The 25,365-nt window shown below is 32.1% G+C and overlaps 3 protein-coding genes across 3 annotated transcripts; 1 reads left to right on the top strand and 2 right to left on the bottom strand.

The window, feature by feature from the left end:
• Positions 1-1,145: 1,145 nt before the first annotated feature.
• On the bottom strand, positions 1,146-8,289 carry LOC105136169 (AFG1-like ATPase family protein). Its single transcript, XM_011041403.1, has 12 exons — positions 7,787-8,289; positions 7,367-7,512; positions 7,163-7,242; positions 6,622-6,879; positions 6,149-6,259; positions 5,768-5,890; positions 5,054-5,175; positions 4,907-4,976; positions 4,262-4,354; positions 3,645-3,772; positions 2,195-2,336; positions 1,146-1,451 (listed from the first exon to the last, which is right to left on the bottom strand). Exons 1-12 carry the CDS (start codon positions 8,185-8,187, stop codon positions 1,317-1,319), a joined length of 1,809 nt encoding a protein of 602 aa, XP_011039705.1. The 5' UTR covers positions 8,188-8,289; the 3' UTR covers positions 1,146-1,316.
• A 712-nt stretch (positions 8,290-9,001) lies between these two features.
• Positions 9,002-12,054, top strand: LOC105136193 (pentatricopeptide repeat-containing protein At4g21065-like). The gene is made up of 2 exons (XM_011041431.1): positions 9,002-9,005; positions 9,632-12,054. Exons 1-2 carry the CDS (start codon positions 9,002-9,004, stop codon positions 11,518-11,520), a joined length of 1,893 nt encoding a protein of 630 aa, XP_011039733.1. The 3' UTR covers positions 11,521-12,054.
• Positions 12,055-14,924: 2,870 nt separating this feature from the next.
• LOC105136168 (probable sugar phosphate/phosphate translocator At5g25400) lies at positions 14,925-16,572 on the bottom strand. Its single transcript, XM_011041402.1, has one exon. It carries the CDS (start codon positions 16,368-16,370, stop codon positions 15,321-15,323), a length of 1,050 nt encoding a protein of 349 aa, XP_011039704.1. The 5' UTR covers positions 16,371-16,572; the 3' UTR covers positions 14,925-15,320.
• Positions 16,573-25,365: the final 8,793 nt, after the last annotated feature.

The raw sequence follows: 25,365 nt of genomic DNA, 5'->3' as shown, positions 1-25,365 counted from the left end.
GGTTAGCAGGCATTTTGAATTAGAGATGCTAATTGAAGGAGAATTGCCAAAATTAACAAACAGAAGCGTAAGCACAATTTCTGCAATAATCTTGGCGGAATGGATGCTCCCATGCTCATCAGAGTTTGTTTTTACTTGTGAGCCCTGCACTGTATTACATGCTTACAGTAGTTATAGGGCTACCATTTTCTTCCCAGCTGGTACCAAATACTTTTCAAGGGGTCAATCAAGCTGGTCAGCACATCATCATTTTTAGGGATGGTAATGGAATCCACACAGAGGATTCCTCGAGTATTACCGATCAATAATGCCCCGATCAGTGGTGGTGGGTGCCCGTTTGTCTAATATTCCTTTAGGTGGAAATGTGAGGCTATATACCTAGGAAGAGATGAATAAAGAAATATAATCTTGTCCCTTCTACATCTGAGGATTGGAATGTTCCCAAAGCTTAACGTTTGCCACCGTTCTTTTTACGGTGGCAAATCACAAGGAAAGGCGCTCCATATCTGCAATTACCAGAGGCAAGGGGACAATTACATTACAATTACAATTAAAAAAAAAAAAACTAAATGGAAAGTTAGTGCATCTACACGCATTTCATTATTTAATTACTTTTAATTAATTATTATTTTGATTTTTTTCACAAAAAAAACTAACAACCATAGTATTGAGGTATTTCAATTTTTTTCACAAGATTCATTGCAATATTACCATATTAATCGGGGTAGAATTATTCTTTTATTTTCTTGAGCATAGTTGAATTATTCTTTTAGTCATTTTATTTTTTAAAACATGATAAAATAACTCAATTACTTTTAAAAAGTAATTTCTTAAGAACTTGTGTTGAAGAGCTTTTTCTTCTTTTCATCAAGTTTTTTTTTTTTTCGGTTATTATCAAGGGCAAGATGACCACGTCTTTTTCCTGTTAGAGAGGTGTATAGCGATGATGACGAGATAATTTTTCATGAGTGAACCTTTCTTTTCTTTTTTACTCTATTCTCCCCTTAAAATTTATGCTGATCATTAAGAATTTTTCTTATTTTTCTGCTCTTAAAAAATAAAAATAAAAAACGTAGCACAGTCCACGTCTAGTTTACTCTAAAACGCTTTAATTCATGTAATAAAAGAGCCCATATGACCAAATCAATAGAAAGCAGGATCGCCCGGTCATTTTTTTTTTATTTGAAGTTCCTTAATAACAAGTAATCAAGTAATCAAATGAAATGGAGATATAAGGAACAGACGCCATTATTACAATATCACGTATATATATGTGTTGGAAGGGCTAGTGTGTTGCAAGTACGATTAATTATTTCTCAAGATGAAGCTCCAGCTTGCAGGTTGCTTGAAAGAATATTTCCAAATCCTTGGTGTTGCTTCTGGAAGTAAGGATGGAGACTACGAACTCCTTCCAAGTACAGAGGTGTCTGCATTTCAATCAAACGAGAAGCCTGCATAGGCAGCTTGTCTTTTAATATGATATCCACTTACTTATAGACCCCAAATCATCATCAATTGCCACAACCTAAATAGTTATAATATTATAGACCCCAAATGTTATGATCCCTGATCATTTTTCGTAAATAAAGGGCATAGTATCTGAAAATAACAGTAAGATGAACGTGGCTTGCAGACACCATTCAATTTAATCCTGGCTTCTCTAAACATCATGCATGCATGCTGATAGACGAATTAGATCATGAGCTAATGATAACTGCAAAACAGTGAGGCTGTGAATTTCAAACTCTATGCCCTGCCTGCTATGATAGTATTATGTTCAATTTTCAAGTAAGATTTCACATCTGTGAGCAAAAAGCTAGCATCCCTGCATGCATTCATAGTACACCAAATGTTGCGCTCAAGATAACCTACCCACTATGTTTCATTTTTGCATGTCTTATTAAGAGTTCAATTTCCATTTTATTTGGATCAATTTGGACCCCATTACCCAGCAGCTTGCTCATGCTACCCATCAGCAATACAGGAACGAGGCAACTATTGGTATTTTCTGGCATGTGGAGGGGGCTCATTAAGTTTCCCAACTTTTATATTCTAATGATTCATCTCCAAGCATACCCTATTATTTCAACTCATAGATATATGTATATCTACTAACAGTGTTTCTTTATGCAGAGAGAGGATGGGAGCATGACAAGGTGGAATTTGTGTTGAAAACAAGTGGTACACAACTTACTGCTCTGCGGAAGGCAAACATCTCTTCTTGTCCAGAAAGCATAGAAACTATCCCAGATGGTACACCTCCCGAGCCTACATTGCCTTCAGCTAAAACATTTGTGCGAAGTTTGCCACCTTCTGTCTCTGTTTCAAATTGGAAACTGGAAGCCATAAAAGTAACTTGCTCATATAATCATGAAGACATCTTAATTAATAATAGTTCTTGTTATGAAGTCAACTGAACATTAATCAATAGAGGTTGGTGGCCGAGGTTGATACAAGCATGGTATCATATTTTCACCATTTCTCAAGGAATCATATTTTCACCATTTCTCAAGGAAATAATCATGAACGTCACAAACAACCCTGTATCTGGTGACCACCAAAGGGCAATTCAATTCCATGAATTGATTCTCATTCCATTTCATGTTCCAAATAACACAAAATTCCATAATGTTGGCATATGTTGCACGTTGCTTTTGATTTGTTTTTTCCTGCATGTCATTACAGTCCGTTTCATTATCTAGTCCTCTTGTATGATACAGTGTTGATTTTCAGTCAAGCTGAGCATCACTTTTAATTTCCAATTTAGCAATGACCTCCAAATATAATGTACTTCCAGTATTGTATAAATCCCATCACCAATTTCTATAATATGGACTCCACATAATGTTATGAGGTGAATCTCACTTCCATAAATGGAGTTCAGAGTCTTTTTGATACTCAGTAAGAACAAACATACAAAAGCATCAAAATATTCTCTTGAAATTCTACAGCAGAACTCTTTTTAGCCATGGATAGTGCCAAGTGGCAACCATGTTGCAACTGAAACTTATTGCAAATAAAAAAAAAATCAGGGGACTTCAATCAATTTGTCAACAATTTTAGCACCATCACAACCTCCATGAAAATTTAAAGAAATCACATCAACAGCTTTTTGCGTGACGAGCAAAACATATAGTATTATATTGTCAAAGATATTGCAAACTTGTGTAATTCATAAGGTACATATAAAATAGGTGCATTAGGTTTACAGCTTTCAAAATATCCATAATCCATAACTAATATAAAAGCACAAACTCTGGATCAAAACATTTGATTCGACTAAAATACCCTTGAAATTTTATTAAATTTATGATTAAAATAGGAATTTTAATACCTATTTTTCTTACTTTCTAATAATAAAGCTAATTATTTGTAGTTGTATTAAATTTTCTTTTTCCATAAAAAGCTAATTATTAGTAGTTTTACTCAACCCATCTCTAATTAAGAAATAGACTGAGACAATAATATTTATAATTTCTAAAAAATAGTTAATCCCATTTTTCTATTTTCTGCCTATTTTAAACTCTTGAAAAATATTTTCACTGTCTTACAATTAGTTTTAACATTTTTATATCATTTTTATTGATACATATGCAACGCATATGCTAGCTAGAAATACTAGTAAAAAGAAAAGAAAAAACTACCTTTCTAAGTCAAAAAGTGTACCCTCTTCAGTTCCTTGAAACAAGTCATCAATAGAAGAAGCTGCAGAACAAAATAGGCAGCAATGATGATTGTACAATTCATCAATGAGAGTGATAAATCTGCGTGCCTGAAAAGAGAAGTTAAGATCTGTTATTAATGATGATAAGAACGGAAGAACAAATGAGATATTGCACCATTGTAATATTATATGATTGTGCAGTTTAATAAAAAAATCCCATCTCTGCAACACAGCATTAGATTTCGGGATCCCATAATAACAGTACATGTTTTGTATGAAAGCATGCATATTCCAGTTTAATAAATGTGGAAGGAAGCATGAACATTAAACCAAATAGCTACAATTCCAGTAAAGGTAAAATGTTTTCAAGAAACAAAATATATGTCTAAATCTCTCTCTCTTAATAATCCAAATTTGAATCAACTATTAAACACGTAAAAATTAAAGCAGTATATCTGTATTACTTGACCATGTATAAAGCCTTCGCTAGGTCTTGCCTAATCATAAAACATGTTTGGCATCGTATTGAATTATATGAGTCTTATATGCACTGCAAACACAATTTTTACATCTTGTGTTGAAAATTAACATTGGTACCTTGTCACGGTTTTCCATGCTCATCAATGGAATATCAGAAATGAAGACTGTGTGATAATTTTTTGCTAGTGCAATATAATCTGCTGCACCTACCTGCATGTAATCAGGCAGCAAGGTAAGTGACCAACAAAAGGGTGAAAAGTAACAATAAGAAATAGAGAACCAATCACCAATGATCTCAAACCAGAAGAGGCATGTAACATCTTGGCTGTCTTTCCATCATACAAGATTGACATTAGAAAAGGAAATAGAGTTTTAAGAACTAAATTGACACTGATGAGCAGCAAGAAAATAGTTAAATCAGTTGCTAGCTTCACAAGGGAATTTCATAGAAAACCTATTCGTCTTTCAGATGTTTTTAAATCATGGCTATGTTTCCTTTTTAAGAACCTCTGTGCAACATTTGGGCATGCCTAACTTTCTTGCACGAAGGAAATAAATCTCTATAGCATCATAATAAGATGGTTTCAAATTTTTGAGGAACTCTTCTGCTTTTCATTTTTCATTCATTATAATTCCTGGTGTTCTTCCAGCTCAGTTGTTGAGGGGTTACATCGATTTGCAAATGTGAATGCCTCACAGAACTCATATCAAGCAACATGAGGGGGAGAGGGGTGCACTGAGTATAAATGGCAATTTCCATACCGTCCGGCCACATAGATACTCAAACGTGAACTTTGCCACTCCATTACAGCTTTCAGGAACATCCAACAGTCTGGTTTCAAAACAAAATCGCAACATTAAATTAGATAAGAGCAGTACATAGATGAATACAGCATATTTGGGAAGTACCTCCCAAACATAACTGGGATAGTCTCAGAGGTGATTTGTCCTCCCAACTGATTTGTGACCTGACACCACTTTTTCTCAAACTCCTTCAGTGCGCTGCTCTCCAAAGGCCAGAAGTAGTTAGCCTGCATCATGCATCTATGATTTCAACCACTGGATACATAAAAAAGCTGAAAAACAGAGACAATTTCTACTGAACTTTTCATTTCAAAGTAGTTTCCAGAAGAGACCATCATTGATATTGTAACCTGAACTAGCAAAAGTACAAAAGATACTGTAAAGAGTCATTGAGCTGCTAAGCAAAGACTGTTCATTTATTGCAAAGGGGAATGCAGTCCTAAAAAGTGACGAACAGCCATAGATGAAGTACAAAAAAGGTGGGAGTTTAAACTCATATGATGAGAAGAAAACCAAAATATATAATAAATCAGAGCGTGATGGAAAACCAGGAGTCACCTAGCTAACCACAGGCTTCATTAAGCACTTGGTCTTCTTGAACATGGCAGAACAAGTGAACAAGTAGAGGGGGACAGTGATATTTGTGGTAATTACTGAAACTTCCTAGTTAGAAAACAGGTATCTGGTATTTTCTAAGTTTCTATTTTAGAATTCAAAGAATGTCGAGTGGATTATTTGATGAAGCAGAACTAGATGACAGATAAATTAGGACTAAATAATCATCCGAGCAATTAGAATTAGAACTGATTATCATCTTACCTGGTCATTAGATCTTTGTGCTATGAAACGGCGATAATCAATCTCACTTCCAATCAGAATTATCTCACAGTGCTCCTCCAGCTTTGAAACCAATTTTTGAAAGATATCTCGCTGCATGCCATCCTAAGTAGCAACAGGTGCAGACAAAGTTAACAAATGGTGAACAAAATTTCCAAAGCTTTAAAACAGTATTTGATTTTTGTATAGAAGTTTGGAAAAAATCACAGGAAGATCTCCCAATAAAAAGAAGATTTCAGTTGCAATCCAGAAATATGTCAGGTAATCATTATTAAGCTACATAAACCTTAAGAAGTTCTCACCCAGAACAACAAAATTTAGAGGAATGAATATGCAGAAAAGAAAGGAAATAAGAAAAAAAACCTGATTTAATTCCCTTGGTGCTCGATTACTGGTGGCCACAAGAACTGTTCCAGTAGTCAGCAATCTGCTTAGAATTCCGGATAAGGCCACAATAGCAAATACATCAACAGTCTGTAATATCAAAGCAGAAATTTTCATTCATAAAATGAGTTGCAAATTCAATCAGCCATTTTGTTTGTAACAGCTTCTCGCAGAAGATAAATACCAACTTTCAATACTCCCATATTCGACTTGTTGCTAATATCTAGATAGGCAATCCAAGTAGAAATTTGAAGAAAGTTAACCACAGACTGCCGGAACATTCTACAAGATGCAACAAGATTCTCAACCTATGCCGTACGATAAATTGATTCAATCTAGATATGGAAGCTAAAAAACATGTTCATAATGATAGGATAGAAGGATGAAAGCATCAAAACCTTATGACTGGCAAGGAAATATAAATTATTATTTTAATAGATTTCTCAGATCACCTGTATTTCATCAAAGCAAAGAATGCTAGCCCCTCTTTCATCTGCTTGCTGGTCCATGAGAAACTCATCTGCTACAGCAAGAAGAATGTTTTTCATCTGCACATCTTGCTTATATCTCTCTTCAGCATCTAACCACTCCTTGACTTTCATATCAAAGGGCAGATTTGTAATCCAACTAGTTATGTTTGACTGCAAAGATTTTCCCTCTACTTGATTCATCCAAATCTTATGCATATGTGCATTTATATTTAGCATAGCCTGCCAAAAAAAGAAAAAGAAAGAAAGCATAGTAAAATAAAACTTTTCTTTCCACAGAGTAGCATTAATGAACAGCTCATAAAAATACCAGTAATTAGTCTCCCATTAAACATACAATACATCCAAACGCTTTAAGGAAAATTACAGGCTTATTATTGATATCTGAACAAAGTGAAAATCTAACACGTTAAACTCTCCAAGCTCTCCTTTTCATTCTCTATCCCAATACACAAGTGATCATAAGAAATTTCACAACATCATGAAAGCAAAACAAGAAAATCACCTCATGAAAGTGAAACCTTCGTCGATGTTTCACCATTCCTTCAGTCGCACTATAAAACATGTCCATCAGCATCGTCTTCCCTGTACCAAAGAAATCATCTTCTTAAGTTTATTGCATTCATATGAACAAACAAACAAACTACAAGCACATACTACTTCAAACTCCCAACACAAAACCAGATGAATAACCTGAACAGCAACATACCACTTCCAACATTGCCGTAAATGTACAATCCTTTCGGAGCTGGAGGAACAATCGGCCTGCGACCAACAAGAGAATCCAATTTCCTCTCTCTATTTAAGTATGAACCCCACCTACCCACTCCAGGTTCTATTTCTGCTCCCTTTTTCCTAATTCAAAGCATATTCCATTACAAAAATTCACATAATTTACTATAACAAATTCCAAAAATTCTATCTCTAAACAAAACAGAATTTACTGGGGACAAAATTATCCAAAAATTGTATTCCTTTAAACATCACAGAATTTACAGAAAAATATTAAAAAAATCCGAAAATTCAATTCCTCTAAAAATAACAGAATTTACTGAAAAATTAATAAAAAAATTTCCAAAAACTCTATTCGTCCAAAAAAAACAGAATTTACTGGAAACCAATTCCTCACCCGAAAAGAGCAAATTTTTCCAAAATTCGATTCCTCTGCTTGTTCACCGACGTCCAGATTCCTCCTCCACCAGTTTCTTGCTTCTCCTTCGCTTCTTTGACCAAAAGCTTCAGCCTCTCCTCCTCCCTCTTCTCCTCCCATTCCGCCAACTTTACGTAATAATCCTCCATATCTTTCTCGTATTGCTGTAATCTAGAAAGCAATTTCTCTAATTCAAAAGCTACTCTTTCCTGGTACGGATCATGCTGTACCTTCCCTTGCTCGACCAAATTCTTGTAATTCTCCAACAGACTAGGAGGAGAATTAGAGTGAAAGCGAAGGGCAATCGAGAAAATTTTGTTTGAGATTGTTGATTTTTTAACAAACCCTAGGGATTTTAGTGAAGAAATTCCTCTCCTCATTTTCTTCTAGCGGTTAATTTTAGCCAAATTTTGATTTGATTTCTGTGTGAAGGGAGTGGGAAAGAAGTGTAGAGCGGTCATGGAGAAGGGAAGGAGAAGGAGGTGGTGACGTGGATGTTAAAAAGGTTAGACACGTGGATGAAATATGGTGGTTTACCTTTTAGTTTATTACATCTTAGTCCCTGTTAATTTAAAAAATGCTCAATTTTATCTCTATAGTTTAACATTTGTACAATGTCAACCTCGAGTTTCCAAGAAGTTCTAATGTGGTATGTTTTCGTTAAATAACAAGTGGAAAACAAGACAAACCACTTTTTTATTTTTATTTTTATTTTTATTTTTTTTGTTTTAATTTAAGGGTTTTCAAGATTAAATTGATCAGGCATTTTTATGATTATTTACTAATTAAAATTTAATAAAAAAACCATGCAATGAAGAATGAGAAGCAAAAAAAAAAAAAAACAAAACAAAACATGTATATATGTAATGTATTTTTATATTATAAATGCATATTGGATTTAGTTTTTAATTATTATTGATTTTAAAATAAAATATATATAATCATGTTTAGTTAAAATTAGAAAAAGTATTTAATCAATGTGGCTCTTTTCTCTTATGCCATTATAGTAATAAAGAATTTTTTTTGCTTCAGTTTTTTATTTATTTTTCTTCAAATGTAATCCTCTTATATTTATCTTAAATATCTATGAGACTAGGAATTTCACTATATATTCATTCTACATCAATAATATCTAAAAAATATAATTTATAAAAAAATAAAAAATATAGAATAAAAAATAAATAATTAAGAGTAATGGGTTAAAAAATTGTTTTTAGCCTTTCTCTCATCTTTGGGTAATGGGGCTCATTTCATATTATAAATTTTAAGTTCATTTTATTTTTAAATATCTTTTTTGTGGCTTATTATTTCTAGTTTTAACATTATATATCTTGAAAACAACCTTTTTTATAAATTATTTTTATATTTAAACTAAGATATTTATTTATTTATTTATATAATTGTCATAATATTTTTTAAACTCGAATAGAGATAAGTTTTAAATCACGAGTTAGGTAAGTTGATTTAAATTAATCTAATTTTTTTTATTTTATAAAAATAAAATTTATCATGTGAAAAAAAACTAAAAAATTTTAATTGAGTTTTTCCTTAATTGTTTGAGTTATTGGTCAATTTATGTTTTTGATCAAGTCATGTAAAATTAATTTTTTTTAATGTTTGTTGAATCTTGTTCAACCTAACCCAACGAAGTGTCAACTTTTAATGGTTTTCAATTTTTTGTGAATATGATGACATTTATAAGGTTTGAAGGGGAAAAACTTGAAAAGGCAAGAGAAAAAAGAGAAAAGTAAAAGTCATCATTAGAAAATTTAATATATGGGGTCAGAATAAAATATTTTATATTTTACGAGGACTAAAATAAAGTTTGCCCCGACCATGAAAACCTTAAAAGCAAATTAATACTTTCAAATACAAATCTAAACCGCCAAAACCGAGTTGCTAATCCACACAACCACCAGCACCCCCACCCACCATCCACCACGGCGGCCGGAAACACAAGAGCGGCGGAGCAGAGCTGTCTGGCTCTACTTCAAGCCTGCAACACGTTCTCAAAACTAACCCAGATACACACTCACATTCTCAAATCAGGTCTCCAAAATAACCCATTAGTTCTCACCAAATTCACTGCCACATCCTCTGATCTTGAAGTCATTAACTATGCTACTTCCTTCCTGTTCTCACCGGAATCCGATACTCGTTTGTATGATACATTTTTATACAATACTATCACCAGGGCTTATGCCCAAACTAATAATTTAAAGGCAAAAGCTATTGATGTGTATAAGCTCATGCTTGAAAGAAAAAAATTGCCCAATAAATTTACTTACCCTTTTGTTCTTAAGGCTTGTGCAGGTATCGGGGACTTGAATTTGGGGAAGTCGGTTCATGGATCAGTGATGAAATTTGGGTTTGGTGATGAAGTTAACGTGCAGAATACTTTGGTGCATATGTACTGTTGTTGTAGAGGTGGGGAAGGAGGGATTGAGTTTGCACGGAAGGTGTTTGATGAGATGTATAAGTCGGATTCTGTTTCTTGGAGTGCAATGATTGGTGGGTACGTGCGAGTGGGGAGGTCAAGCGATGCCATTAATTTGTTTAGGGAAATGCAAATCAAGGGGGTTTGTCCTGATGAGATTACTATGGTTTCGGTTTTGAGTGCGTGTACAGGTTTAGGTGCGCTCGAGTTAGGGAAGTGGGTGGAGTCATATGTTGAGAAGGAGAGGGTACAGAAGAATGTTGAGCTTAGCAATGCGTTGGTTGATATGTTTGCAAAGTGTGGTGATGTTGATAAAGCAACAAACTTGTTTAGGAGTATGAGAGAGAGGAATATTGTTTCGTGGACTTCAGTAATTGGTGGTTTAGCGATGCACGGTCGTGGTGTAGAGGCTGTTGCTGTGTTCGAGGAGATGGTAAGAAGTGGAGTGACCCCAGATGATGTTGTGTTTATCGGACTGCTCTCTGCTTGTAGTCATTCCGGGTTAGTTGATAAAGGGAAAAGATATTTTGATTCAATGAGAAAGGATTTTAGCATTGTACCTAAGATTGAACACTATGGATGCATGGTAGATATGTTATGCAGGGCAGGACTGGTAAAAGAAGCACTGAAGTTTGTTCAAGAAATGCCTATTGATCCTAACCCTGTTGTTTGGCGTACTCTGATTAATGCTTGTCGTGCTCATGGTGAGCTCAAGCTTGGAGAGAAAATTACCAGACAGCTAATCAGAAACGAGCCTATGCATGAATCCAATTATGTGTTACTGTCCAACATCTATGCAAAAATGTCCGATTGGGAAAAGAAAACCAGAATTAGAGAGGCGATGGACATGAAAGGGATGAAAAAGATCCCTGGGAGCACTATGATTGAGTTGGACAACGAAATTTATGAATTTGTGGCTGGAGATAAATCACATGCGCAGTCCAAAGAAATATATGAGATGGTGGATGAGACGGGGAAGGAGATGAAGAGGGCTGGATATATGCCAACCACTACAGAGGTGTTGCTTGATATCGATGATGAAGATAAGGAAGATACTTTAAATAGGCATAGTGAAAAGCTGGCTATTGCTTTTGCCCTTCTGAATACGCCACCTGGAACTCTTATTCGGATTGTGAAGAACTTGCGAGTTTGTGATGATTGCCACTCTGCTACCAAGTTTATCTCCAAGATTTATAACCGAGAAATAGTAGTGAGAGATCGAAACCGGTTTCATCATTTTAAGAATGGTCTGTGCTCATGTAGAGATTTCTGGTGACAATCTGGGCTCGGATATTAGTGATTATTGATGGTTGGCAAGCATCTCACAACAATTTTGGAACATTTTAACATGCAATCATTCTGTTTCGTGGCCATTTGCTGGATCACACACCTGGTACAAAAAATGACCCAGCAAGATATTTAAACAAATTCTGTGGAACACTTGATAAGATTGTTTGGACCAAAACCTGATCCATTTTGATATTCCATGATAACAGTCAAGGGACCATAACAACCAGGAGTGGGAGGTACTTATGGTTTGCAGTATCAGGATGAAAATGCTGCTGGCATGAGTTCATCATTTTGCAGTCATGTTTCTGCATTCTTCTCATTGTAGCTTCCAGATTGGGGTTTGGTTTAGACAGGGAAAAAAGATTGTAGTCGTTAAAAACGTACCTTTGTTGTGAATGCCATTTATGTATAATTCAGAGAATAATCAAACAGAATTGATCTTTTATTCTGTAGTATGCACAGAAAAAGGCCTCGATTCTCATTTATTTATTAGCTTTTCTTGGAGCCAACTTCAAAGACAGATAGAGTTATTTATATCAGAGTAAACCTTCAATTTTCTTGAAATTAGAGTTAGAGGATAAAGAAAAATTGAATTTTCTTGTTTAAATTTAATATTTTTCCATACAGAAAATTGAAAAATACAATTTAAAGTTTTTCCACTTTTTTTTTATAAATTTTCCAATGTTTTCCAAATGAAAACAAAAAACATGAGCAATACAATTTTTTTCTTTTATATACAAGCATTTTTGGCAATGCAGAATATTAAAATTATTTTTTATATATATTTTGTTAGTGTCATAAATTTAATTTTTATTATGCATCTAATATAAAAAAAAAATTAGAGTTCACAATATATAGTTTCAAGATGATTTTTAATTTGAATGAAATAAAATTAATATTCTACTATTAGATTACTATGAATACAAAATATTAAGATGATTATTATAAATTGTGGTTCTGATTTTTTATAAAAAAATGGTTGTAATTTTGATGTATATTTTTTTCAGTGAAAAAAATCATATCAAGAACACATTTTTTCAAATTTTTTTAGAAAAAAAAATGAAAATGAAAATGAAAAAAAGAAGAAGCTTTGTGTGAGTAGACAGACCTTTAATTATATATCGTTTCTTGGTTTGTCGTTCTTGGTGATCACGCTCAGGACAAAGATTTACTCCCACTACAAAAAATTACCAGTACTTTTACGGCAATGATCTCCACTTATCATGAGCATTTGTGTTTGTGGGGTCTCTCAAAGAAAGCAAAGTTTAGAGAAGAAAATATTCGAAATGAACACAGCTGGGAATCAGGAGAGTCCTTTCACTATCTTACCTACGATCTGCTAAGTGCTAATCTATACGAGGAGAATTAGCCATGTGTGCAATTGTGATTAGATTGGAAACCCATCATGACACTAAGTTAATGCCCTTTAAGCATTAGGTTTGTAGCAAATCAGCTAGAGAGGAAGTGAGGCATTCTGATCCAGAGTGGTCATCACTGTCATCATTATTTTACATGCTAGGTTTGAAGTTGTTAATGGTTTAACCTTTGCGCAATTCGATCTTCGTATGTATGAGTTGAGAGAGATCAGATAAAAGAACCTTGAAAGCCCTGGGCATTTTTCTTTGAGAATCCCATTTCCCATGTGCATCTTGTTGACAGCAAATGCCGTGCCCCTTGTTCTAGCATGGAAATCTCTCTCTCTCTCTCTCTCTCTCTCTCTAAGCTTAATGTGTTTGGAGTACTAGATCGATCCTCTTGTCTCCTTCTCTTGAGTGGGATATGTACAGAAACAGGACAAATTCTCCAATTTAGAACATGAAAGCATCTCTGGTTTTCAGGAATAGCAAAGGGGTGTCCTCTTTTCTCATAGAAGACACTTCAAAAACCAACCACTATGACAATGGATAGGAGCTGGGATGTCAAAAACTAGCAGAAATTCTGAAATTTTGTCAAAAGATATGTTATTCTCAAACTGTTGGCAAAGCATTAGCTGTGATTTAGTCAGAAACTTGAAGGAAGACTCCATATCTTGATTTCCACTAGAAAATGATTTTTGTAACACTAGAATGAAGCAGTCAATAATCAAGAGAAATATCAATAATTAGAACCAGTAAACACGCAAGCCTTGTCGGTGAGCAAGGTCAGGCCACAGAATGGGCATGCGTCCTTGCCGTGGACTGGTGAATTATTTTTTCACCTGCGTTGTCACCTTCACATATTTACTGCTTTTTATGAAAGCAATTTTCCCCTGAAGTTCTTTCAGAAACAAAAATCAATTGAGTAGGCTGTTGTTGTGCGTGTTTTTTCTGTAAAAGGCTGAGAAAAGTCCTATGCTTTTCCTTGAGTCAATTGACCTAAAGATCATGACATACAGGCTCTTCCTGAAAAAAGGTTAAATTGCTTGGAAAATTCACAATGCTAGGGAGCTCTTGCCACATCGACGAGCACCTATGTCATTGGCTTGGCAATGCATGCACATCGATGGCCTTGACGATTCATCGGCTTGTCCTGTAGAACATTAATGACCTTGCACTTAACAAGATAACGAGGGATTTTTAGTATCAAGGGCTCAAGTTGAGGCCCTAGGGTTGGAAGTTTCGGGGTTATGGATAGGAACGTGCAAATTGTTCATCATCAAATCCATTTCTTTAAGATGCGTAGCAGATGGTTCATAGGGATATAAAAACTCTTAGAAATTCCATAAACTAAGCAACTTAGGGTCAGAGTACAGATGCAGATCAGATCCTCAATCGATGGGAACAGCACATGTCATGCTTTGTAATGATCTGGGATTTTACCAGGACTAGCTTCTAAATTCCAGGAGAGGGGAAAAACTCATTGACAGACAGGTCAATTTACAAAGCACACTCCTGCGAATAGCTCTATAAGCAAATACAAGAAAAAGTGGCTTGATATTTGCCTACAAGGACTAGCATCATCTGCGTGAGACACTATGGTTAGAGCTGCCATTTTGCATGGACGATTTCAACAACATATAGCAATACTAGAGAACCAGTGTGGTCGATTTAAGTATCTAATCATGCAAGAATTACAGGGATCGGCTTTGGATTAGTTTGGTTCGTGGTCAATTCTAAATGAAGTACATGCCACAAGAGAAGTTGCAATGGTAGATCCACATGCAATTGACTTAAAACAATGATTTGTCTCTATCAATCAGTTACCAACTCATTTCCTTTCCAGATCACAGTTTAGAAAGACTGCATTTTCCTGTTTCAGAGAACCCTTCATTATACCTCAAAGAGGCTCAACTTGAACTGGCAAAATGGCACAGATCAAAGCACAATAAATCAAACAGAAAGCAAAATGTGATTCAAACCAAAATAGAATACACCTGTGATGTAAAAATTGCATCTCCACAACAGCATTGCATTGAGAATAATCCACAGAAGTAATGAGAATAAATAAGCGCTAAGACTTCATCAATGAAAGATGTTCCTACACGGACAACAATTATATAAATAAATAAATAAAGTAAAAAAAGGTAAAATACAGGCATTTGAGATTTTTACACTGATAAAAGACAACTCGGCAAAGCCGATTGCACAGATCTCAAATCCCTAACATTCAACTAACTAAAACCCATAACTAGCATATGGCAAAGCATAAAACTAGAACCAGCATGCCCACTGAGCAAAAGCAAAAAGAAGCACAAAACTACCCTTGCATCAACACCAATCCTTGGTGGTCCATATGTCCCTTCCGCTCTTATTTCCATACTCTCTCCATCCAATCTTTATAGCTAAATAAACTCCTGATAGTAAAAAGTTAGTCTTCTGATTCAGTTCTCTTCGTGTTTCCGTCTCCTTCCCTGCCTTCCAACAACCTTCCAGCCTCCTCATCAGCCTGCTGAGCCTTCTTCTGTGCCTCCTTCGCCTTCAAAGCCTGCAACTTTGCATGATTGTAATACGCGACACCCAAAAATGCAAGCCCATAGCCAAACAAATTAATGGGAGTCACAGTATCCTTAATAACCGACCAAGAAAAGGCGATCAACAACCAATCCTTAACCACACCAGCCACATTCATCGTCAAGGCCGAAGTCTTTCCCACAAGCAAGAACACGGCGAGATTCAAAGCAAAAGCACACAAAGAATTGGTCCCAAAGATGACAAAATCAAAATGGAAACTTGAAGACTCCTTCAACACAGGGTATTCCACAAAAATCCAAGGGATGGACAAGAACGCCAAACAGCAAGGTGCGACATAATAAAGAGAGGTAATTGGATTCAATGTAATCCCTTTAGAAGTAAGCAAGATTTGAATCATTACCAATCTTGTAGCCTCAAAAGCAACAGCACCAAGCTGAAGAATAACCCCCCAGGTATCAAATCTAGCCTCGCCATAAGCAGCAATCCCAACACCAACAGAGATTGATATCATATTAGCCATAGTATTAGACTTAAAGCTCTCTTTTTTAAGCAAAACCCCAATAGAATAAACAGCAACAGGCATCAGGGCTTTTAACATCTGAATAAAAGAAACAGATAAGTAAATATAAGCAGAGTTAGAAAGCCAAAGACTCAGAGAATATAAAGCACCAATGGGAACAACAGATTTGAGATAAACATCTCTGGACATGGAAACAGGTTCAACAAATTTGAAAACTTTAATGAGAAGGATGGCAAGAGTGGCACAAAAAGACATGTGGATCATGGTTAGAGATATTGGGAATGGCCAATTATACATCTTTTTGTCAAGGATGTATTTGTTGTAAACGATAACAGTGAAGGAAAGGAAGATCCAGATGGCTACATAGGTGTAGGAAAGCAAGATCTTTTTCAGAACACTGTCACTTAGAGATCCACCCTTGCCCATTTTGGCTGATCTGGTGGAACTGCCCTGGGACGGTGGGGGTGGAGAGATTTGGGAGATGGGGGTTTGCCAAAGGCGAGGAAATAAAGAGGAGAGATGGTGGTCGAGATGGAGAGGAAGAGGGTTTGGAGTTGTTGATGTAGGGGAGAGGTGGCGATATTTGAGTGGACTTTTCTAACATCCAGTTGTTTTCCTGTGCAATTTTACTTGTCAGATTTATGGGCTTGGTTTTTTTTTTTTCCCCTGAATTCCATTGTTTTTTGGTACTCTTTTTTTCTTTAATGTTAATAATAAGACTAGAGGAGTTTTTTTTGTGTTTAAAATTATATTTGGATGTGTTTTATAAGTGTTTTTTTAATTTAGAGAGTTTTTAGTAGCAGTTATTATTTTTAAAATTTTTTAAATAGATAAAAAATTATTTTTAAGAGCAGGATATTAAAATAATTCAAAAATATTAAAAACAATAAAATAAAAATTCTAGTTTTATCAAAAAAATAAGTTGAAACTCAATATCAAACACCCTTTAAAATGTTTTATGGTGATTTTAAGAAGTTGATGTAAAAAAATAAAAAAAACATTTCAATATATTTTTAAATAAAAAATAATTTTTAAAATATATTAAACATACCAAACACATATTTAGAGTGTGTTTGATATTGTAGTAAATATTATTTTTTAATTTTATTTTTCTAAAAATATATCAAAAAATTTAATTATTAAAATTTATTTTTATATCAAAATAATTTAAAAATAAAAAAATAACATGAAGCAGATAAAATAAATAAAATTTTTTCAAAAGAATGGTCGGACCATAAAGATAAATATTATTCTTGTTTATTGTTTTTTTGATAATTGATGAATTTTAAATTCTTAATTTTTTCTATTTACTCTAAATTTGTGGAAGTAGTCAACTAATTCTTTTTTAAAAATGGGTTTCTCTAGATTAATTCTTTCCCAACTAATTCTTTTTAAAAAATGGATTTCTCTAGATTAATTCTTTCATTTAACTAGTTTTTTTATGGTTAAAAATGTAAAATAAACATAGATAAAAATATAAAAATTATAGATTTAAAAAAAATAAGTGAATGTTTTTATTTTAAAATATGAATTAGAAAGATATCTTTTGTTTTCATTATCTAATCAAATACAAATATAGTACTGACAATATAATTATTAAATAATATTTATGTAATTTTTTTTATTAAAGTTAGAATAATATTTTCAATTTAACTTATATATACTTTATATATATTTAGGTTAAAGTTAAGCACTCATAATTAATTAATTATTTAGAATTGTATTTTTTTTTTCATGTTTAATCTTAATTATTTTAATAATAATTATATATATATATATATATATATGTGCGTGTGTGTATGTCTAAAATCAAGTTTGTAATGAAATATGTGTAAAATCACCTTGAATGTAAACCAAAAATGACAAATTTTAATAAAAATAACTCATCAGTTACATAATTAAAATCACTATCAAATTATTATAATTATGAAATTGAATTTTTAATGGTTTTTTTACAAACAAGATCTAACTAAGAGATCAATAAATTAAAAGTTATATAACCTCTTGAAATTGATTAAATTTAAATAAAACTTCTTTTTTCTATTCATAACTCAACAAATAACACTTTAAAGGCACTTTATACCCGAAAAAAAATGTTCGCAACATTTGCTAGCGTTGCATATATTAAAAAAAAAAAAAACAATATCCGCCACAGATCCGTTCGTCCTATCTATCCATGCAAGAGTGGACGACAACATTCACGAGTTCTCAGAGGATTTATCTATAATTATAAAATTATTTTCTTCACAATTTTAGAAGAAGAAAAAAATAATCTTGATCACATATTTATTTTTACAAGGAGCCCATAATTCCCAAAAGGCCATTGTACTAGACCCTGATATTTTTTCATCACAAGATTCGCATCAAAGATTAATTCAGGAAAAAAAAAACCTGCATTACCATATAAATTCAAATTAGTTATTTATATTAAAATTATATTATCTTGTTCTTTATAAATAAATAAAAAATCTTAATATTGACCATGCAAGATTTAACTTGATTAATCAAATTATTAAAAATCCAGCTAAATCAATGAAGTGATTCTAAATTATAATTTTTTCAAATTAACTCAACTAAAATTAACATTTATATTTTTTATTATTTGGTTTGGACATGGATTAAGAATCAACAATGGGAAACGCTTTTTTGCAGGAAACAATGGTTAAAAATAAAAAAAACCCAGGAATCACGTGGGACAGCATCGTGTCTGGTGCTGTGGTGCTGACTATCCTTGCAAATTACCGTGACGTGCGCGTGTCAAGTAATTGCCCATTTGGTGCTATTTTATTTCCTAATAAACCCTTATCTTTCCAATAATTACCAACCTGTTTTTCTCACAAAATATATATATATATATATGATGGTGTAACCTTTGCTTAACACGAGGCACGCTTGTATCTAAACATGTGCCATGTAGTGCTAGAGATTAATGGTTTAATTGTATAATTTTAATTTTTAAACTTAATTGTGTGAAGATTAAGGAAGGTCTGGCTTCAAATCCGGCACAGTTTCTTGTCTCAAAACCAAATGAAGTTGATTCAAAAGCAAGTCATATCTCTATTCACATTTTGGATACCAATACGCCACATTTCTTACCGAGGAGGAGAAATTTAGTTAAAACTAAAAAAAAAATTTAATTAATAAAATATCATTAGTTATTTTATGTGATTCACTTTTAAAAAACGAGGTAAATAAAAATAAAAAAAAAAAGATATTTTTATTATTTTTTAAGTTGAATTTTATTTCCTTTTTTCTTATCCTGCTGATCTTTTTATTTAAAATAGATTTTGATGAATAGCTAATAAATATCATTAATTACTTGTTATTTACATTATATTTTTAATATGTGTTTGATAGTATGGTAATTTTTATAGTTATAATTTAAAACAATAGGTTTTAAAAACTACTTTTGGTTGTGATTTAAAAAATACTTACTTGGTTAAAAACTTAAAATTATTGCAAGATGAATTTTTGCATATAAAATTAATAAAAAATCATATTATTTTAGTTTTTACAAAACCAATGTAAAATTATTTTAGCTTTTATAAAATCAAGATTTTAAAAAAATTATATATGGTATTTAGTACGAAGCTATTTAGCTAATTAAGCAATTTTTTTGCATATAAAATTAATAAAAAAACATGTTATTCTAGTTTTTACAAAACCAATGTATGATTATTTTAGCTTATTTGAAAAGTAATTATATGTGGTATGTAGTAAGAAACTATTTAGCTAATTAAGCAATTTTTCCACTTTAATTTGACAAAAAATAAAAACTACCACAGAAATATTTTAGTAATTATTATCGTTTGAAATGTTTGCTTTAGTTACATATTTGATACGAAAAGGATACGGTAGAATGATTGGCTAGGTGGTTATGTTTTCTTTCTCAATAGGAAGATGCATTTTTAAAATTGTATAAAAAGATAATTTAATTCCGCATAAATTGATTTAAGGATATGCTCTACAATTTAATAAAAAAAATATAATAGTAAATTTTAGGGAGTCAAGAGTGTGGACCGGCAATGACTGAGGGTTAAGTATTATTATTATTATTATTTTATGAGTTCGGTAAGGAACGATATTGACAGCAAAATCATGGGGTCCTTCGAAAAATGTTGATTGGACGGTGCCCTAACTAAACGCAATGGTTTCATGGCTGTGGGTCTCGTTGTCGTTTTGGTTTTTTTTCATGATGAACTCGTGTTTTGAATATGATAATTGTATTATTATTTTTTTAAGTTATGTATTAGGTTGGTGTTTATTTTTTTTTCTCAATTTAATATTTAAATTAAAAATTATATTTTATATTTTATAATTTATTTATTTATTTTTATAAAATTATCACAATCTTATGACTCCAATAATAAGTTAAGTTGTTTAACTTAGTTTTTTTTATTATTTTTTTTAAATTTTATTAAAAATATAGGGTTGGCTGAAAATTATATTTTGTAATTTATTTCTAATAGCAATTTCTATTATTCTCCAACACATCTCTTTAAGTAAAAATCTTTCGGGCTTAAAAATTATATAGATCTATATTACTTTGTGCTTGATTTTTATCAAATAAATGGAGATATTGATGAGATTCAAATTCGTGATTATTTATTCACAAAAAACTCTGATACCATGACAAAGAATCAACTCAACCCAATAACTTAAACTGTTAAATGAGATCCCAAAATATGATTTATATTGTTTTTTGGCACCTGGTCACAGAGTTCATCAATTGACCCAAGTGCTTTTTTATGTTTTTTTAATTCCATCCTTCAATATTATTTTGATTGTAAATTGAGTTTTATAATTTATTTTGATTTGTTTTCTATTGGGTTATCTTGGTTTCATAATCTTGATTTGACGGTTTAATTCGAGTTGAATCGATTTATTTTTTAATTAAATTTTGTTTTTAATTTCATCATTAAACGTTGAGTTAATTAAGAATTGTATTTAATTTTTTAATTTATTTTCTATAGGGTTATTAGAATCTTATGAGACGAGTAATGAATTTGATAGGTTAACTCAAGGTGATTCAAACCGGTTTAATATATTATCGTTTTAATATTTAAAACAAGATGTGTTTTAATTTTTTAGTTAAACTATATTTTTTTTAGTTTTTTATAGTTATTTTTAAACTTGCCAAGTTAACCAAATCACTTTACATCAATTCACATTTTATTTTTTTAACTAAAAAACATATTAACAATACTTTAATATTATTCTTACATCCAGAAAAATTTAATTCAATCAACAGCATAGCCAAATAAATGGTCTAGTTTTAACTAAAAGATTGTACTTTGAAGATGGAACCACGAGATATAATTTAACAAGAATGAAACCAGATGGGTCTTTGTGACAACTAAACCCTGAATTGCCACTCGTTTGGGATTTGAAGCTTTCTATAGTTTGTCATGACCTTCTATCTTGGAACTAAGTTGATGAAAGCGCCATCCTGCCAACCTCATAGATTTCGAAGGCCACGGGAACTCCAGAAAGGCACCTTTCCGGGATCGGAATATCCAGGGATGGCATCAGCTCCCGAAGCAGTGTACGAATCGGAAGATCCAGGGATGGCATCAGCTCCCGAAGCAGTGTACGAGACAGAGAATTGGTGGAAAAAAAACTGCAATCGAGTTTTTAATTCTGTAATCAATCCATGCAGTGATGATTAAAGCGTTAGTGCATGGTTTTTTTTAAATAAAAATAAAATACTCAACAAACCATCTTATCATGATATTTTACACAAGCATGCATATCTTATCCATCTGAAATTGACCATGAAAATTATAAAAAAGAAAAACCCGTGGATGTTCACTTGGGTAGCGGTCTAACTAGGTCGGACATGAGATTGTTTGAACGCGTGTCAGCTTCTGTTTTTTAATATGTTTTTAGAAATATATTTTACTTGAGAAAATATTAAATTAATATTTTTTTAATATATTTTAAAGGTTTTGACCCGATACCATCAAAAATAAAAATCTAAAAAAATCATAAATACAAAAATACTTTAAAAAAATATTATACATCAAACATGCACGGAAAATAACGAGAAAGCATGATATTTTACATGCTGAGCTGTTGCTTGATAATAATAAAGATTATTTCGAGTAGAAAGGGTTGTCCTTGTACATATTTGGCGGGGGGGTGGGGCATTGCCTTCGAGGCTGCATCGAAGCAGTTGAAAACAAGAGAGCAAGGGACAAAAACAAAAAGGTTTGGTAACAAATGGGAAATATTCCACCCAAAAATACCTAACCAAGTTAAGAATTTAGACTTTTTTAAATGCATGGAGCCTCCATTGAATTAGTCTCGTCCTTCACACTGGCGTGGTGAGAATATTCTATTATGGATGCACAGCCATGGCAAATTTCTGATTTGGACCATTTTCAGCCACAGACAGTGTTCTAACTTACAAGACTTGGCCTGATTTGACTAAGTAATGTAATGTCTCATTAATTATCTTGGGTATGACGTGGGTTAGTTTGATGAAAATATTTGATTTTTTTAAGAGTTGTATCTGATAGTATAATAATAGTTGATCTATAAAATGTTATTTATTTTGGGAATCTTAAAAAAATATAACAAAATTAATTTTAAGCTGAAAAAATATTCAAATTCCCATAAAATATGGTTTTGAATGCAATTCTAAACAACATCTGAATATCATTTCAGTTATTTTTAAATAGAAATGAAAAACGGGAGTTAATACATCAATTAATGAGTGTTTTATAGCTATGTTTCCTTGACAATGAAGTGGTGGCACCGTCTCGGGTCAGCCAAGGGACCACGGCTAAAAACAGAGGGCCGTGACCGACACTTGCGCTCTTGAATGGACATTTCGATCACCAATGTCGGTGGTGTTTCGACGCATGGATCGCAACTAATTCATCGATTCGATTAGTTCATGTTGTCGCATTTAAGGCTTGCTAACCGTGCAATTGGTCAATTTGGCTAACCTCCTCGACACTCCTAACACTTTATTTTTAAGGCTAAGTTTCAGTCCATGTTTTTCTAACACTAACAGAACATGTTTCGGTCCATTGAAGAGACGGTTCGGTATTATAATAATACCTTCTGTTTTATATCCAATTACATAGAAACAAATTGTTTTGTTAATTAAATAACTTGTTTTTTTTTTTATATTAATCTCACGTTATTGTGTTTTAAGTTTTAATTTATAGAAACTAAAATAACATGTTTTTTGTTTTTCATTACAGAAACCTAATTTGCAATAATTTTAATTAGAAACATATTTTTAATTTTTTTTTTTCATTACAAAAACCTAATTTATAATAATTTTAACTAAAAATATATTTTTTAAATCTATCTTTTTAAAATAGCGATTAAAAAGCTACAATGCTAGTATGTGTTTGGAGATATGATTGTTTTTCAAAATATTTTTTATTTATAAATATATTAAAATAATATTTTATTTTTTAAAAAAATATTTTTAACGGTAATATATCAAAATAATTTAAAAATATAAAAAAATATTAATTTAAAGTAAAACAATAAAAAAATTAAAAAATTTTCAAATGTTTTTAAAATATAAAACCAAACAAAACCTAATAATAAAAAACAAAGAAAAGTTATTGTAAATCATCAGCAACATGCATGAATGTCTTAGTGATAACGCCTATTTGCTTTTATGTTTTAAAAGTAATTTAAAAAAAAAATTATTATTTTTATTTTTTTATTAATTTCAAATTAATGTGTTTTTAGTGTTTTCAAATTATTTTAATGTCATGATATCAAACTAATTTTTTAAAAAATAAAAAAATATTATTAATATTTAATTTAATATGAAAAACTATTCAAAAAAAAATATCTCTGCTTCCAAACAAGCTAGTCAAAGAAGGGACCAATTGAACTCATGCCTTGTCAATTCTGCAACTGCAAGCTGCATCGCTTTCTGCGTTTTGGTCTCGCTCGAATAAAGTAACCTGACTTACGTTCTCACGTAGATTTATCAAGTCTCGAGCTCCACAATTAAAGTTATATACATTTCCCAACTTTAAATACAGTATACATATTTTAGTATCTGAATACGAAGTTTATAAGTTGAAACTTCAAAGCCATTTATTTTAATTGAAACCATATCGTTCTGTTATTTTTTAAAAATTCTTAATATTATGGCTTTGTATTGAATTTAATCAAGTTAATTAAATGAAGTTCACCAACTATGATAATTAATATTATTCACCAACTATGATAATTTTTTTTTTTTAATTTACGTGGGGTGTCTGGACCAGCTTGCGCGCACCACGACTAATCCCCACGGCCCACTGAATACCCTGCAAACCCAGTAGGCATGTAAGGCACCGCGGGGGTGACAGACGTGCATGCCAGGACTCGAATCCAGGTGCAATGAAAGGAGATAAGCCCCTTCCATCGCTAAGTCAAGCCCTATTTACAACTATGATAATTAATATTATTCATAGTTGCAGATAAGGCTACGATTGAATTAATTCCTTATAAATACAAGATACATCAGCTTGGAAATAAGCGATCTATTTAATATTCAACTAGGGAGAGACTTCTTCTTTATACTAAAGAACTGGCCAGACGATACTGAATGTTAAGAAAGAAAATATTAATTTTAGTGAATGCCTCCCAACACTTGATTCAATAACATTCGCTTGCACTGCCACTGATCTGATTCACTGAAAACAATTTTTATTTAAAAGATAATGCCATTGTTTGCGAATTGCATGCTGGTATTTAAATATTGCTATGATCCAAGTGTAATTAATCATATACCTTTACAACATTTTGGGCCATTTATTGCAATCCCACCCTTCTCAATTGAAACGTAAACTTCCTACAAGTGCAAAGCAAATTACTGTATTCCAATTCATGGGTTCGGATTAGAAGAATTAACCTGGGTTTATTATTAATTTTTTTAAAATAAAAATAATATTATTTTAATAAAAAATATATGTTTTAAAAAATTAATGAATTGGGAATCCGTTTTGACTAGGTTATATTAAAATTAATTAGGTTAATGGGGCAACCAAGTTTTTTTTTCTTTTAATTTTTTTAACCTACATCACTTTAAAATCAGCTGGTATCAAATTAACCTATGAGTCTAGTTTGTGTTTTACAATTATAATTCAAACCGAATTTATGGTGTTTTCCAAGTAAATTGTGATGATCATGAATATATATTTGCCTTTTTTTATTTATTTAACTGGGACATCCCTTTGCATCCATGGGACTTAATTGCATTTTTTTTATAAGAGGCTAGGAAAGCTAAGTTCGGAATACAACAAGAGCGTGTAAGGTTGGGTTAATCTTAGCTTAGTCCCTGTAGTTTAATTAAAATAATTTATTGCTCCTTGTTGATTTAAGAAATTATATATTTAATAATATACTCTTAAATCCATTTTCGAAGGAGTAATCAATTAATTTCCTTGAAAATCTT

The sequence above is a fragment of the Populus euphratica genome, unplaced genomic scaffold, assembly GCF_000495115.2.
Source record: "Populus euphratica unplaced genomic scaffold, PopEup_1.0 scaffold51.1, whole genome shotgun sequence".
Taxonomy (NCBI): Eukaryota; Viridiplantae; Streptophyta; class Magnoliopsida; order Malpighiales; family Salicaceae; genus Populus; species Populus euphratica.
The sequence above is the reverse complement of the archived record's forward strand: the minus strand, read 5'-3'. Positions and strand labels throughout refer to the sequence as shown.